Consider the following 17,216-nt stretch of genomic DNA (forward strand, 5'->3'; position numbering starts at 1 on the left):
ATGATCTCTCCCTGACCTAACTTCTTATCATAGGATCTGCCCTTGACTCTGCTTCTCTCATCAGAAGGCATCTCCTTTTGATCTTCATTCTCCAATCACAGAGTCTCTCCTTGACCTAGGTGGTGTCCGTCCCCTACAGGCAGTGCAAGACCTCCCTCCCCTACAGGCAGTGCAAGACCTCCCTCCCCTACAGGCAGTGCAAGACCTCCCTCCCCTACAGGCAATGTATTGCAGTAAACAGGAGCATGTTATTCTGGCCACCGTTATCACCTTAGGGTTCAGAGCTCGACTTCGTTTAGAGATCGTGACAAATAAGTGTGTGTCTCCGGGCCATGCTGACAGATTTGACTTAACTGAGATTCTCATCTGATTTTATCTGTTCCCTTTAATACAAACGACGATTAGGTATGATATAAATGGCATCAACTGAAAGCTGATGGAAATAGATAAAGTCTGGGAATAATCACACACACACACACGCACACGCACACACACACACACACACACACACACACACATACACTTGTATATACACGTACTTTCGAACATAAACATATACACAGCAACCACTTGCACTAGCTTATTCACTCCTACTAGTCTAGCCTCCACATACATAGACTCATCCTCCACATAGTCCACATGCACCGGCCCATCTTCTACATTGCATTAACCCATAATCCACAGAGCACCATCCACTCCTACAGGATGACTCTACCCAAGTCATGGTTCACTTGGCCATACCAACACAGGGCTGGCTGCTCGATCCTCACCTCATGATCAGAGTCCCAGAAATGTTATCCTTGTGACCCTTCTCGCCCCGCCGGGGGCCACATGTGGACAGGAAGTCCCACACCTACTGGGCACGATCCTCCTCCTCCTCCTCCTCCTCCTTCCCTACCACACTGGTATCACCTCTCCCTCAACACCTTCTTTCCCTCCCAACCTCCAGGGCAAAAATACCCCCACAAGTCGGCCGCACAGGTGCACCAGAAGGCGTCGGAAGGGGTTGTAGTCGCTGTGGCAGGGGTGATAAGGGCTCTTCTTTGTTCCCAGGGGAGCACAGCCAGACCAGTGGCCCTGCTCTATATAGCTGAGGTGATGCCTGTGGTCATGCCAGCTGGAATGTATTCACAGGTGCAGTTAAGTTTAATTTCAGGTGATGAAATTCTCATAGATTTTTATGGAGGAGTGGCTGATGTATTGATGCACGATATATATATATATATATTCTTACACATTCGCTATTTCCCACGATAGCGACGTAGCGTTAAGAACAGAGGACTGAGCCTTCTTTTGGAAGTCAAATCTGGAGGGGAGGATTTCCAACCCCACGCTCCCTCCCCTTTCAGTCGCCTTTTACGATCCACAGGGAATACGCGGGAAGTATTCTTTTCCCCTATCCCCAGGGATCTATATATATATATATATATATATATATATATATATATATATATATATATATATATATATATATATATATATATATATGTAAAATTCATACTTCGCTGTTTCCCAGCGACAGCCAGGTAGCGTTAGCAACGGACGACTGGGCCATAGAAGAAATGTATTCACTTAGCTCCTTCCTTTATTCCTTCTTTTGGAATGTAATAATACAGGAGGGTAAGATTCTCCTAGCTTATAGGAACACCTTGTTTGATCTAATAGACTGGATCCACCATCCGTATGTAGCTTTATCATCGCTAGCTAACTGATGTGTCTTGTGACCAATTGGCAGAAGAAAGATTAAGCTTGGATGATGACAAGCTTAGTTTAAGCTTTCCATTTATAGAAAAGTACACATCTGTGATAATCCAAATTGATTATGGTACTCCATCTCTACTGGAATTATGGTATTTATTCCACCTCCAAATTCCCAGGAATAAGAATTATGTGTGGATAAACCTGAAATGGGACAATAATTCTGCTTCAGCCACTCTGGTCACAAATCCCCTAATACGATTAATTTAGTAACGCTTACTGACCTCAGTTTCAGAAATTAATGAAGGTTTTGGGACAATTCATCCAATGAATAAACCTGGCTAAACTCGCCATAGACTCAGCCTCCCCTGCTGGGCCCTCACACTGCCACAGGCAGTCCTGGTTGGAGAAAGGGGACAAGTGGACACTGCGGGTGTCCTAAAGGGTACAAATTAAGGACATTAGGACTCCATGGTCCTCCGGGTTAAGGCGAGGAATAGGTGGGTAAAGTCTGGCTCAGCGGGAGGTAGGGAGGAGATGGCGCTCCAGATGATAGGCTACACTTACCTGAGTTGCCCCTGTCTCTCTCTCTCTCTTCCTGTCTCCCTCCTTCCCTCCCTCCCTCCCTCCCTCCCTCCCTCCCTCCCTCCCTCCCTCCCTCCCTCCTTCCCTCCCTCCCTCCCTTTACCTCCCTCTCTCCCTTCCTCCCTCCCTTCCTTCTCCTATCCTCCCTTTGCCTTCTTCTCTCCCTTCCTCCCCTTGCGTCCAGAGAACGAGGTCTTCGCTGAATTTCCCCTGCGTATTCCCCTGTGGGCCAGAGATCCTCTAACCCCCTCATGTGGTTCGTGGACGAGATGGCGAATCCCTCTACACACCCCCTACCCTTCCGTATGGTCTCTGGGTAGGATGGTAAATCCCTCAACACCTATGTGTCGTCCTTGGTCCAGATGGTGGCTCCATTCCTTCCTCCCACGAGGGATTACTTCTATTTTTTTTTTTCGACACTCGTTAGAATAAAGCTTGTCTTACAGAAAGCTTAGATTAGCGTGTCTACCGAGCTTAAAGCCTTGAAGCGTATCTTTGACGAGATACGTGGAACTGTATCAGATGCGAGATATATATATATATATATATATATATATATATATATATATATATATATATATATATATATATATATATATATAGATAGATAGATAGAGAGATAGATAGATAGATAGATAGATAGATAGATAGATAGATAGATAGATAGATAGATAAATAGATACTGAACAGCTAGACAAAGAAATAAATTCCCCTTCCCTTGCTGGATGCCAAGTTGCCTTTGACCTCCCAAATTCATGGGAATAAATCTAACAAATTGACATCAAACAACAGAAGAAACTCCCCCAACAAACCATCAGCCACACATCACGAAGTGTAGCATTCAACCCTCCTCCACCTTCGAGTAGTTTTGTAAACGTATTCAGAGCTCAGGACAGCGACTTCTGCAGCGTAGGCCACAGGATCGAGTCTCGATCTTGGAACAGGTGTTCGTACATCAATCAAGGAGAGGAACATTATGACTTTCATCTGTGGACTCCATCATCTCCTCCACCTTTTCCTCACATCTTCAATCCTCTTTCTCTTTCCTCCCTTTGTCACCCCCCTCGTCTTTCCCTACTCCCATTTCTATCCACCTTTCTCTCTCTCCCATCCTCCCACTTCCTGATTCTTTTATCAGCCTCTCTCCCTCCGCCAATACCTGTACACACAAGGAAATGTGGAGACTTAAATCATCACACATCCTTGCCATGTATAGCCTATGGTAGGGGATAATGTATTATATATATCAGGGAAAACCAAGGATGTGAACGAATCCCATCTGGCGGTGGGTTTGGGTCGCCATACCACCCAATAAATCACTTTCAACACCTTATTTACCCAGGGCATTAGAAGTATAAAGGGATCTAACCCTACATACACAAGAGGTCAGGTAGAAAGCTAAGCCTTTATATAGGCTTAGGCTTAGGTGGAAAGTATCTATAGTTTTTGTTTATGTTTTTCTCTTGATGCGAAACGAGGAGACGTATTTTTGTTGACTTCGCTATTATTTTCTTGCATTTTCTTTAAGTGTGTGTGTGTGTGTGTGTGTGTGTGTGTGTGTGTGTAGCACCAAGGCAACACGAGGTCAGGGGTCAGAGGGAGGTGATCTTACGTGCCATCACGTTACGCCGCCTCGAGGGAGGGAAAGGGTGCTGGATAGACTCTGTTGGGGGAGGGAGGGAAGGAGGCGCGTCTCACACCGGGAGGAGTGCGGAGGCCAAATGCTAAGGTGATGACCCTGAACTGTACCTGACCCCTAGACTATGACACTTACAGGTCAAGTGCTCTTTTGAGGCGAGATATAAGGTATATATATATATATATATATATATATATATATATATATATATATATATATATATATATATATATATATATATATACGTGCAATAAACTCGAGGAAAGATGAAACACGGTAAGCATATCGTGTCTCATTTACCCTTCGAGATTATCAGCAAATATTAGATTACGCGTATCACTGTGACCCACTGCAATATGTGTGTGTATGTATGTATGTGTGTGTGTGTGTGTGTGTGTGTGTGTGTGTGTGTGTGTGTGTGTGTGTGTATGCTGAAAGATTCTATCACTGGTAAGATTAAGGTTAAAAAAAAAAAGAGAGGAGCTTTGTGAGTAAGCTTGTCTTTCCCTAAGCCAGTCAGTATTTGCATCAGAACTTATTCTCAGTGATGATTGAATCCTTGGACGAATACGTGTATATATAATTCACTTCACACGGAAAGAACACCGATTCAGACAGACCAGAAGAACAGAGAAAAAACATCGCAAAGAAGTCAGAGAAGAACAGCGAAAGAACATCGCAAAAAAGTCAGAGAAGAAGAGCGAAAGAACATCGCAAAAAAAGAATTCAGAGAACTTCTTCTTCTCCCTCAAGAGTTGACCTCAGTCAGTGTTCTTCATTAATCTCCCCCTCTGGCTGTCCGACCATCCATGTCCACTGAGACACAAAAACTCGCCAGACATCTTCCCTTCTAGCAGGAGCAGCTGATGCAGACGGGAGCTGGTCATTCCCGTGTGGCCCCGAAAGAGAAGGGGGGAAAAATGGAATGTGGTTCGCGGGAGTAGAAAGGTCCATTTGGTGATTCCCATGAGACAGGAGGAGTTGTAGCAGCAACAGAAGCATCTCCATCTACCACACATCTTGCCTTGTGCCTCACATACTGGTTTAACCCTCCCCTCGTGACTCGGGAAATGAGGAAGAAAGAAAACGTAACATGTGATGATAAATAGTAAGAAAAAGGAAAAGGGGTGACGACCATGAAGACAATAGTTGTAAGTGCATCAAGAAGTGACTGTGTCACGATTCTTAGATTTAAGAAGCTACTTGTAAAAGAAACTTGAGGAGACAAGGAGGAGAGAAATGAAGAACCTCTAGTTACTGTAAACGAGGAAAGAAAAAGGGAAGAAAGATGATCCCTGTCTTCCGCAAGTGCTGAAGGAGACTGGCGCAGCTCAAGATGGAGACAGAACCAATACACTGCCTTAAACACGGCAGGACGTGAAACTAATCAAGGGAACGCGGAATGAAAAGAATACGACGTGTGCAACACATGAGACAGGCGGGGTTGGTGATGGGAAGGTGGGGCAGTACTTGGAGCCTACTGCACCCACACCAGGTAGCCTATAAGGTCTACAGGCAGGTTATCAGAGATCGAACTGACTACTATGTACTTTCGCCATTGTGAAACACAGTTTTCCACTTGATTTTTCTTTTCAAGTCTTGATATACGTGGAATGATCGCCCAGATGGCGTATCCTTGAAACTGATGGTACCACTGTATATTTCGTCTCCCCAAGTTCATCATCGAACTGCGTAAAAATGGAACTGTAGAACAAATTAGAATAAGTTTTTGAATCTGTGGTTACCTTCCAGTTCTTACGTGCCATTCGCACGTTAGGTCCATCTACAGACTGGTGCCAGTGACTTTAGAGTTGGGACCTCGGTGTAACAAAAGAATAGTGATGGCACATTACACTAAATTGGTTATTTTTATCGAAGTTTAGGGGGTGTCAAAGAGGTACCGGGAACCATCGTGCACCCACAGTGTCAGGATTGTAGACACTCCATCCCTCTTACCATCTCAAAGCATGTACTATAAACCTTTCCTTTATTTTGATCCTATTCCTGACACTCTTTATCAAGATATTTTATTCTTTCTCTTTAGCAATACTCTATTTCTTATCGTAGCTGCTATAACTTGACCCCTTTTGAAAGAGTAGTTATTTTTCTCCATTTTCCCCTCTAAATCTCCTTCTATTCCCCTTTTCATTATATCTTTATCCCCCTCTTTTCTCTCAAGGCCTATCCTCAGTGAGGACATCCCCCCCTTTTCTCTCAAGGCCTATCCTCAGTGAGGACTTTTTTTTACCCTGGCCTGGGAGCCTTCACAAACAAAAAGAACAAAAAAAAAAAAATTAAACTGATTCCATATAGTTGGACTAAGTGTACATAGATACAAGAACTAATGTTCCCACAAGACGTCTTAAGTGGCTTAAACATCATGTTATACACCATTACCTAAGCAATGGCCCCCCAGACCTCCCCATCTCCTGCTGGTGATAAGGATATAGAAAGAAAGTACAACATGAGATAACGTATCACCTCTGCTTCTTCTGATAATGGATGGGGAGAGGAGATGAGTACCACGATACTATCTCTTGCCGATGGAAACATGAGAGAACACACTGTGTCTCTGCTTCTAATAACTGTGGTCAACGAGATGAGCAACATGGTAATAAGTGTGATAAGGGATTCGTGGAATGCCCAGCGGTTGAGGGGTTGGATCTTATACAGGGCGGATCTTAACATGTGTCTTGACATCCGGGAAATGTTGCTTCCCTTAATACCACCCTTGAGTACATGCCAGACCCAGGCATCTGTTAGGGAAGGATGTATTGTATTGTTGGCTCTGCTGGAAAGAAAGAGAGAGAGAAAGAAAATGAGTTCCATTTCGTTGGTTAATTTATATTATGATGAAATCTTTTATTGTTTTTCAGGAAAAGAAACAAACATTGAATTTAGAAAAAATGCACCATCCATTGCTTTGTTAGACCAGTGCATCATTGCTGTGCCAGAAGTAAACCTTGAAATGATAACCCTTTCTGATGATCGTATTGATGATGATATGAACTAGGTGACTAGATCGATGCTTGCACCATGACTATAGCCCAGTTGCACCGTTAGCATGACCCATTTTCACCACTAGTATGAAGCCTTTGCACCACTAGTGTCAGCCAGTTACACCGCTGGTGTGAACCCGTTGCATCACTAGTAACAGCCAATTACACCACTGGGTATAAAACTAGACTGTTCAGCCCTTAGTGGGTCGTGACAACACTGTTGCCCTGTACGGTCCTTATGGATCAGTCTGGTGTTCCTGTTGGATTTTACTTCAGTGGGGGTTGGTTCCTGTTGGATTTTGCTTCAGTGGGGGGTTGATTGGTTCCTGTTGGATTTTGCTTCAGTGGAGGGTTGGTTCCTGTTGGATTTTGCTTCAGTGTGAGGTTGATTGGTTCCTGTTGGATTTTGCTTCAGTGGGAGGTTGGTTCCTGTTTGGGTTTTTACTTTAGTGAGGGGTTGGTTCCTGTTGGATTTTTCTTCAGTGGGGGGTTGGTTGGTTCCTGTTGGATTTTGCTTCAGTGGAGGGTTGGTTCCTGTTGGATTTTGCTTCAGTGGAGGGTTGGTTGATTCCCGTTGGAATTTTGTTTATGCTCTATATCGTTTCAAGCAAGTTTCTATTCACAGAATCTCATGGAACATGTTCACCATTTTGACCTCTTTTTTTCCCCCTTCAGTAATTGTCTTAAGATAATAAGATAACGGAATTATTATCTATTAAGATAACGACATGAAAAAGTAACTGAAATTCATCACTTTCGTATCATATTCATCATCATTGCTCCTGGAAAAGGTGGCTGGAAATCCTGTAAAAAGGTGGCTGGAAATCCTGGAGAAGGTGGCTGGAAATCCTGGAGAAGGTGGCTGGAAATCCTGTAAAAAGGTGGCTGGAAATCCTGGAGAAGGTGGCTGGAAATCCTGTAAAAAGGTGCCTAGAAATCCTGGAAAAGGTGGCTGGAAATCCTGTAAAAAGGTGCCTAGAAATCCTGGAAAAGGTGGCTGGAAATCCTGGAAAAGGTGGCTGGAAATCCTGGAAAAGGTGGCTGGAAATCCTGGATAAGTGGCTGGAAATCCTGGATAAGAGGCTGAAAATCCTGGATGAGTTCGCTGGAAATCGTGGAAAAGGTAAATCCTGGGGAAGTCGCTGGAAATCCTGGAAAAGGTGGCTGGAAACCAAAATTTGTCTGGAATTCAATTCATCCATGCTTGAGGCATTCTGTAATGAATTTTCCAGGTGACACAGGCGTATATATGTGTGTGTTGTGTGTGTGTGTGTGTGTGTGTGTGTGTGTGTGTGTGTGTGTGTGTGTGTGTGTGTGTGGTCTCCTCGTTCTTGCAGCGTTCTCATAATCCCTGAGGCGGATCGATGACTTACAAATGGCGGGTGTAAATCCCAGTCGGATTTCTCGTGGTAATAAGGTTCCTGGGGCGATTATTCCCCCCCTCCTCACTCTCTCTCTCTCTCTCTCTCTCTCTCTCTCTCTCTCTCTCTCTCTCTCTCTCTCTCTCTCTCTCTCTCTCTCTCTCTCTCACGTCAGATCCCTTTGTCAAGAAGAACGTGGCTGGCTGAGTCTTTTGGATTGTTCGAGCGACCAGAGAGAGAGAGAGAGAGAGAGAGAGAGAGGAGCTTACTCGAAGAGAGAGAGAGACAGCAAGATGTGGTGGTGATGCTGTATCGTAACGTATGCTCACAATAACTGGCATCTTGTACAGTGACGAGTTTACGAGAGATGACAGAGAAGTAGGAACTATGAGGCGAATACATGGTCTGTTATGAGAAGGAATGAGACTTATTGGGCAGAGAGATCGATGACCCTGACCTTAGAGTAGGGGGAAGGGTGGGTAAGGTATCTTGTGGGTCATGCTAATTTGGGGCCAGTCGATAGTTGAAGATGATCATCCTAGGTGAGTTTGTACTCCTACTCTTGTCTAACATCCTCTTCTTAGCTTCTAGACGGAAGTCTACAATAGCAGCAGTGTGTACCCTGTTATTTCCAATTAGATATGTGGTAAGTGCCTTATCTATCTACTCTTGTTTATGTCTTGTTTCACGAGTGGGTTAATAGACACTAAAGGAACGACAACAGTTAAGAACGGGTTGCTGGCTGGTAGTTCACACTGCCAGAGTCATAATGACACAGCAGCTGAGCGCTTCCTGGGGTATTAGATGATTCCCTGATACGTACGCCAGCATGGGTTGCAACCTTTTGACTGAGCACGTCTGAGAGCACAATCATAGATCGATCATCTAGTTCGGGGTAACTTTTTTAGACTGCTTGGCGCATGAAACGCCTCTGTTGTGGTGACTACCAGAAGAAGAAGAAGAAGAAGAAGAAGAAGAAGAAGAAGAAGCTTAGTAAATTGCAAGTGCTGGACAAGATCTCTATGAATATATCTAATCATATACGAACCTCGTAATTGTCTCTTCGGATCATCTGCGTCAGTCGCATCCACCACTTTTCAGGGGATGCGTCGCGGGAAGCTATGCGAAGACCCAGTTGGCGAAGGCGACAGCCATCACCCCTGTAGATCACTCGCTCGCTCGATCCTTAGCGACTTGTGTTCCCCCCTCCCAGGAAGACTCCTTTGCAGAAGACAAAACGGAAAATCAAGTGAGCCTTGTAGACTTTCCCCCGAGCGACATCGTACCCTTCTTGACAAGTCTACGTTGACGAATCAGAGACGTTCGTATCCATACCCGAATTCTGATTTGCAGTTGGCGTTCGTCCAGGCCATTTTGCATACCCGATTGTGATGTTAAACCCGTTTCTAACAACTGGATTTATGTTATTATCATAGTCTTAATGGCCTTTATTGTTATTGCTATCATTCGTATTATCTTACTGTCATTATTTTTTTTTTTTTTTTTTTATTATAATTATCTTAAACCGTTCAACCCCACCCAACCATCCTGCCCACCTACCCCCTCCCCTCCCCTCCCATTGTTCCGCTTATGATCCCGCCCCACCTCACCCACCCCACCCACCCACCATCCAGCAGAGCCGCCCGCCCCCCACACAGAGCCCCCCACCACCCACCATCTAGCTCAGCCGCCCACCCTACCCTCCAGGCACTCAGACGCCGTTCACCTCCTCCCCTGTGGTATGTGGGCTGCAGGTGGCAGGAAGAACAGCGTGGGTCCTCCCGCTTCCTGCCCTCCCCTCTCTCTCTCTCTCTCTCTCTCTCTCTCTCTCTCTCTCTCTCTCTCTCTCTCTCTCTCTCTCTCTCTCTCTCTGTGGCGGCAGCGCTTAGTGAGTTCGCATTTCCAGTGGTTGTGGAGTGTCACTCCTTTTCCTGGCTCGCCCACACATAGGGTCCCCCCCCAGCTCTCAGTCCACAAATACATATCAATCCTTAGATATATGTCTTCCTCCACACCAAAACACACACACACACACACACACACACACACACTCGTTATCAGCCCGACAGGAAGAGCGATATGAGATCAGGACACATTCAAAGGGGTCCTAACTCTCCATCTGAACCTTGTACACCTCGCACACCCCGAAGATGCCCTTGTACCGACAGCCTTGTGCTGGTTCTGACAGCTCTACCACACTGACAAGAGAGCTAGATATGTCTGCCATTAGAAAGATCGACACAGTGAATTACCTGAGGCGTTCGTCTTGACGGGAGGGGTACGTGTGTACTGTCCTCATGCAACACAGCGAACACTGTGTGCTGTTTGGTGTATAGTGTTCTTCGTCAGTCGGTGTCTCAAAGGAAGGCAGGTATCCCATTCTGTTCGTATTTCAACGTAGAGTTGATTATATGAATATCTACCACACATTTTGGTAAGATAAGGATGACTAGCTCTCTAACTACCATTAATGTGACTATTATATATATATATATATATATATATATATATATATATATATATATATATATATATATATATATATATATATTTACCCCCGTACACTTGTCTTGCTGGACAGCATCATCACTACGGAAAAATACCTGTATGACAACATTTGCATGGCAGCATTTGCATGATAACACCTGCAGGGCATACACTAACAGACTAACATCTGCTCACAGTGGGAATTCAAAACATCCCATATTTAAACCATTCGCGAATGAATATATGTACAAAGGCATTCGAAACTTAACGGTTCTGTTGTACCCTCCCTCCTGCCTTATGTTTCTCTATGAAGGTCGTGATAGATTAGATTAGATTACTTCACCGTGTTGTCACACATATATTAAATATCTATATATATTTACGTTCCCTTGGCTTTGTATGATGTGTCGCTGACGTCAGATATATAAGCGTCTAGACACTAATGATGTGTCGCTGACGTCAGATATATAAGCGTCTAGACACCAGTGGTCACAGGAACGAAGTAAGGAATGCGATTGCATATTCCGATGATTAAAGATGTTCACATTGCATTTTGGACGTGAGTTGCGCCACTGATCGTCACAAACCCTCAGATTCAAAGCCTTATTGTTTTGGGTGACGCGTACTGTAGGCAAAGCGACGGTTTATAAATACATATTTGTGAAATAAGCTCGATCAAAGTCCCATCAAGGCTGCCAGGGTAAGTTACACGAGGCTTCAATAGTTTCTGTTCGTTTATTAGACCTGTTTCACAAATCATTATGCAATAGAACCCCATATTCTACCTCATTTTTAATACGTTGCTCACTCCAGGGCATACAGGCGTATGTTCGAAACAGGAATTTCACAGTTTTTTTCGTAACAGTAGTTGAGGCTACAAAATACGCTACAAAATATTATACTAATCTCACTCATTAACTAATTAGTTAATGTTAGAATGTAGATGTAAATGTAGAATGACATTGAATTGAAATTTGTTTCAGGTATGAATAGTTTGCAAGAGTGACCCGTATAAATGTTTTCATTTTCTTTTAAGGAGAATTAGAATGTCAGAAAACGTATCAGTGAAGGACCTTGTGAGGGGGGACCTCATCAACGTGTCCGCGGCAGCTAATCTCGCCTTCAATGAACAGGTAAGTAAAACCTTAACCATTAGGGAAATTATTCATGAAATACATGGCTTTATAGTAGATAGTAAATTAAGATAATTACAGAATAACGCGTTTCTGCCGTGTCAGTGATAGAAAGAATTGAGACATGCATCAGTGATAACATCTTAGGGACTGCTCATTAAACACGAGAATGTATCGAAGTCATGTATGGCAAACACTTGACAAACCGTTTGACCAGTTGTTTACTCTGACCTACATAGACAGACGGAGGTTTACAGCAGATCGATGGATGATGGCATCACGTCAGTGGTAAATCCAACAACATTAACACCTTCCTGAAGCCCCACTCATACCTCCCACCCTCCTGAATCCTCTTTTATAACCTTATTACAACAGGATACAACTCGACAACTTCCACACACACCGTCACCTGTCATTATCTCTCTTACCCATACAGGTTAAGGCTCTCATCAAGTCAGGGCGTCAGGTGTACCACTTCGCGTTCGGCCAGTCACCATTCCCTCCTCCGGCGTGCCTGAAGGAGGCGTTGCAGGAGTTCGCCCATGCCCACGAGTACCTCCCCATGGTCGGTAAGTGACAGAGAGAGAGAGAGAGAGAGAGAGAGAGAGAGAGAGAGAGAGAGAGAGAGAGAGAGAGAGAGAGAGACAGAGAGGAGTTAGATCCTATTTTTTTTCAGACGTGTTGCATTCTAAAGTTTTTCCTCTTATTATTTTCTAGCAAGTATATCATCTTACCCCAGGCATCCCGGAGCTGCGCGAGGAGTTGGCGAAGTTCCACGCGCGGTACGACAACCTCTCCCTGAACAGCGACAACTTCGTGGTGGCCCCCGGCAGCAAGATACTGATCTATCTCGTTATGACCATTTTCGCAGGAGGTGAGGCTCTCCATAGCACGTCATTTCACATTAAAAATCATCTCAGCTCCGCGAGAGTCGATGTACGAATCCGACAAGGATGTTCAGGAGTTAGGGAGGAGATAAGGAGTTCGTCTTGGGGGATTTTGAGAGGCCCTTTAACCTATCTTTGTAATGCTAGAAGCAGCTTCACCTGCTCGATGTTATAACTTGTGCCGCGTTTTCGGAGAATATATATATATATATATATATATATATATATATATATATATATATATATATATATATATATATATATATATATATATATTCCTATGAGTCCACGGGGAAAATGAAACACGAAAAGTTCCCAAGTGCACTTTCGTGTAATAATCACATCATCAGGGGAGACACAAGAGAGAAATATAACAGTCAGTTGATATACATCGAAGAGACGAAGCTAGGACGCCATTTGGATATATATATATATCCCCTCGTCAGTATTGGAGGCATGGTTTAATGTACCTTCTTTTTTTCCTCTTCCTTTTTTTTCCTCATTTCTCTCCAGTAATCGTAACTGAGGGACACCGCTCTTAAGGCAGGTGATTGATCTGAAACTGGGCAGTTTATTTCCCCACACCCTGTTAGCCGTTCGCTTTCATTCATTATTCTTCTATTTAAATCTGAAATTGTAATGTTGTCACCATTCATGGGGTGGTGAGTGCTAATGTCAAGTTCTAGTTTTTAATGCAGGTTTTAAAAAGCTTTTTACGAGTTTTTGGAGCGTTAAAAAAAAAAAACGCTTTTACGAGGATCACAAATGGTTGCTTTTGTTTCTTTCAGTCGTCAGCTTAAGCAAAGCATATTTTCGAAGACTTTTTACCTCAGGGGCATGTCACCCACCGCGCTAAAAGAAAACCCGACACTCCTGGGGAAGAGGCTATTATACCTTGGCTACAGTAGCTCGAATTAGAGTAATCTTTAACGTAGGTTTTCTTGGTCAAGTGGAAATCATGTCAAAGAATCCTTCCCCTAACGCGCAGCTGAGTTGGGTCAAGCACTAACAAGGGTATTATCTGAAACTTTATATCTTTTCTATGTAGTAATTTTCTCTGACCTTCTCACCTAGAAAAGTTTGCTTTATCTTGGACCCCAAAATGTATTTTTTTTTTTTGATAATTACGGAAACTTTGAGGAATAAACTGTTCTACTGTGGAATAAACTTGTTTTTAGAATGACATGAGTCGAAGTCATGGACAGATTCTACTTTCGATGTGTGTCACCAGATGTCTCTCTCGTCGTCCCCCTCTCTCAGATATCCTCCTGCCGAGCCCAGCCTGGACTACGTACGTCCCCCAGTCCCGCCTGGCAGGGAAGGAGCCGTGGATCCTGCAGACGCAACAGGCCCAGGGCTGGAAGCTCACGCCGGAGACGCTGGAGGAGGCGGTGGCGGGGAAGGGAGGGTCCTCGTGGAAACTCCTCATCCTCACAAATCCTGGCAACCCAAGTGAGTTATAAATCCCCTTGTAAACACACACACACACACACACACACACACACACACACACACACACACACACACCTACGTGTTTTCCCCAACTTCTACAAAACTCTTCCTTTAAGAAGTATATCTTCTTTGATATATATATATATATATATATATATATATATATATATATATATATATATATATATATATATATATATATATATATAACACCCATTTACCTATCCAACTACCCACTCAATCTTCTATAGAGTTTAAGTAAAAAAGGTGCACGCGCATGAGCGTCGGAAATAGTGTAGTAGAATATAACAGAACCATGTTTATATAAAGAGAAAATATCCGTTTAATACTTTCATTTCCTGGTCTTGTGTTGGTAATTGGTATCTTTTGATTCGAAATACACACGACTGAATATCAGAGCAGTGATCAGGTTTGCCAATCCACTGAAACCATAGTGTATTCTCAGAATCTCTCTCAATCGTACAAACTAGAGAAGATAATGACTGTGTCTGAAAACACATGAGATCAGAATGTCTTCAGGTGGTGATCTGTCGACGAATTCTTATCATTACCTGTGACAGATCTGTTCTCATCATGTATATGGAATTTGATGGTATTATTGGCGTATACAATATGCATTTTGCTCTTTCAACAGGTGGCGCGTGTTACACTGACGAGGAGCTGGAAGCCCTGAGGTATGTGCGTGTTGGGAGGAGCCGTCTGTCTCACAGTACGCTGGGCCGTTGGGATGTTAGGTGCCTCTTGTGTCTAAGTTGACATCAGAAGGCGATGTGTGTGTGTGTGTGTGATGTGGGTCTGTGTACATCAGCTATGTCTGTCCTGGGTGTGTGGTACATGCAGATAACACGGGTCTCTCCAAGATCTGTTCTGTGGACGTCAGTAATGAGTGTCCAAAGTGTGTTCTGTGCACGTCAGTAAAGTCTGTCCAAAGTGTGTTCTGTGCACGTCAATAGAGTTTGTCTGAAGTGTGTTCTGTGCACGTCAGTAGAGTCTGTCCAAAGTGTGTTATGTGCACGTCAGTAGAGTCTATCCAAAGTGTGTTCTGTGCACGTCAGTAGAGACTGTCCAAAGTGTGTTCTGTGCACGTCAGAAAAGTCTGTCCAAAGTGTGTTCTGTGCACGTCAGTAGAGACTGTCCAAAGTGTGTTCTGTGCACGTCAGTAGAGTCTGTCCAAAGTGTGTTCTGTGCACGTCAGTAAAGTCTGTCCAAAGTGTGTTCTGTGCACGTCAGTAGAGATTGTCTGAAGTGTGTTCTTTGCACGTCAGTAGAGTTTGTCTGAAGTGTATTCTGTGCACGTCAGTAGAGTCTGTCCAAAGTGTGTTCTGTGCACGTCAGTAAAGTCTGTCCAAAGTGTGTTCTGTGCACGTCAATAGAGTTTGTCTGAAGTGTGTTCTGTGCACGTCAGTAAAGTCTGTCCAAAGTGTGTTCTGTGCACGTCAGTAGAGTCTATCCAAAGTGTGTTCTGTGCACGTCAGTAGAGTGTGTTCCAGATGTGTGCTGTGTGATATATAAGTCTTGCACGACGTGTTATCTCAGAGTCAGTCCCAAATAATACTTTTGTCAGTCTCAATTTACATCTCCCCTCTCGTAAGTTCGTGTTATACACGTCAGGTGTTGGATGCAGGGTTTCCGTTAATGGCATCTGGTGTGTTGTATCAGCCTCCCGTCCCTATCCACACCTCCCTCTCATCAGGTATAAGACCCACAATTGTTGTGAAAGACAGAAGAAAAAAGAAAAGAATCCTGGTGTATAAAAATCTGTTTGCATCACACTAAGTTTAAGAACCTGTTTGATGCCACTCTTGCATGACCCCAAGTAACTGTCTTTTTCTATTGCATGTATGTAGAGAAGGAAATTGGATAAAAACTTGAGTAGGCTCACTTGTTTGGTTTTCCCATGCGTCTGGCAGCGTGGTGTGTCGACAACGCAGGGTTATCGTACTGAGTGACGAAATCTACGCCCGTCTCACCTTCAGCAGGAGACATGCATCTATGGCGAAGGTAAGTAAGATTGTGCATGTGTGTGTGTGTGTGTGTGTGTGTGTGTGTGTGTGTGTGTGTGTGTGAAAACACATGATACTGTACTATACTAGACGATAGTATAGAAGCTGGATATTTAGGGCAGGAATAAGAAGACTCCTTCAACAAGATAAGAAATTATTTTCGTGAACACTTGAACTCACTTAAAATGGGTAGAAGCTATGGGTAGCGTATACAAGGTCTAGTCATGAGACCACTTCTTATCTTGAGTTACACGTAGATAACAGAGGTGAATTTCATATCTAGAGGTGCTTGCAAGTGATCCTTAAGTCACGAGAGAAGTAAGGGTATGACGAGAAGTGCATCTTCATGCAAAGGGGCTGAGGCAATCCTGTTCTGATACATGGTCGAAAGATGTTCAGCTTAGATTCGAATGAGGTTGTGGGTAATAAGACACAATAAGGTGATGAAGATGGGACTTCATAGAACCAGACCTCAGTACGAAGGTAATGTAGAAGACACTAGCTTAAACTGAGCTTGTATGTGGAGGAGACTCGAGGAGGGTAGCAGCTTGTACTGAGTCTGTATTTGGAAACGACTCGAGGGGTCGAGGCTGTGTCCAATCTCTCTCACCAGAACACCACGTCAGACCAATCATCAAGGAGGCAAAAAGTGTGTTAGGAGGAGATTGTAGGACTGCACTTAATTACGTGGATAAGATGTTCAACAACCTATTTACAATGTATATTAGACCTAAATCAGAGCCTGGTTGTCAGAGTTGGCCATCTCACTAAGATAAATACAAGGAGCTAATAGAGGAAGTCCAAAGGAGGGCAAAGATGATGATATCTGATATATGAAAGTTGAATAACAGGAAGAGATTAGAGGCGATAAATTTGCCCATTGTGAAAAAAGGAAACACGATAACTTTATGATTGTAAGCCAAGTGGATTAATGGAGTTGACAGTCAAGAG

The 17,216-nt window shown here is 43.7% G+C and overlaps 1 protein-coding gene across 2 annotated transcripts in view; it reads left to right on the plus strand.

The window, feature by feature from the left end:
* LOC139757822 (aspartate aminotransferase-like) overlaps positions 1-17,216 on the plus strand; it is a 79,666-nt gene that overhangs the window by 50,563 nt on the left and 11,887 nt on the right. The window contains exons 1-7 of one of the 2 annotated variants that reach the window (XM_071678703.1): positions 11,358-11,469; positions 11,806-11,902; positions 12,339-12,471; positions 12,642-12,776; positions 14,050-14,241; positions 14,897-14,936; positions 16,173-16,263. In XM_071678703.1, the coding sequence (XP_071534804.1) occupies positions 11,816-11,902; positions 12,339-12,471; positions 12,642-12,776; positions 14,050-14,241; positions 14,897-14,936; positions 16,173-16,263 (678 nt within the window). In that variant the 5' untranslated portion in view covers positions 11,358-11,469; positions 11,806-11,815. Of the gene's footprint in view, positions 1-11,357; positions 11,470-11,805; positions 11,903-12,338; positions 12,472-12,641; positions 12,777-14,049; positions 14,242-14,896; positions 14,937-16,172; positions 16,264-17,216 lie in introns of those variants that run through there. The other variant, XM_071678704.1, reaches the window with a different exon arrangement.

Source organism: Panulirus ornatus, chromosome 28 (assembly GCF_036320965.1).
Source record: "Panulirus ornatus isolate Po-2019 chromosome 28, ASM3632096v1, whole genome shotgun sequence".
NCBI lineage: Eukaryota > Metazoa > Arthropoda > Malacostraca > Decapoda > Palinuridae > Panulirus > Panulirus ornatus.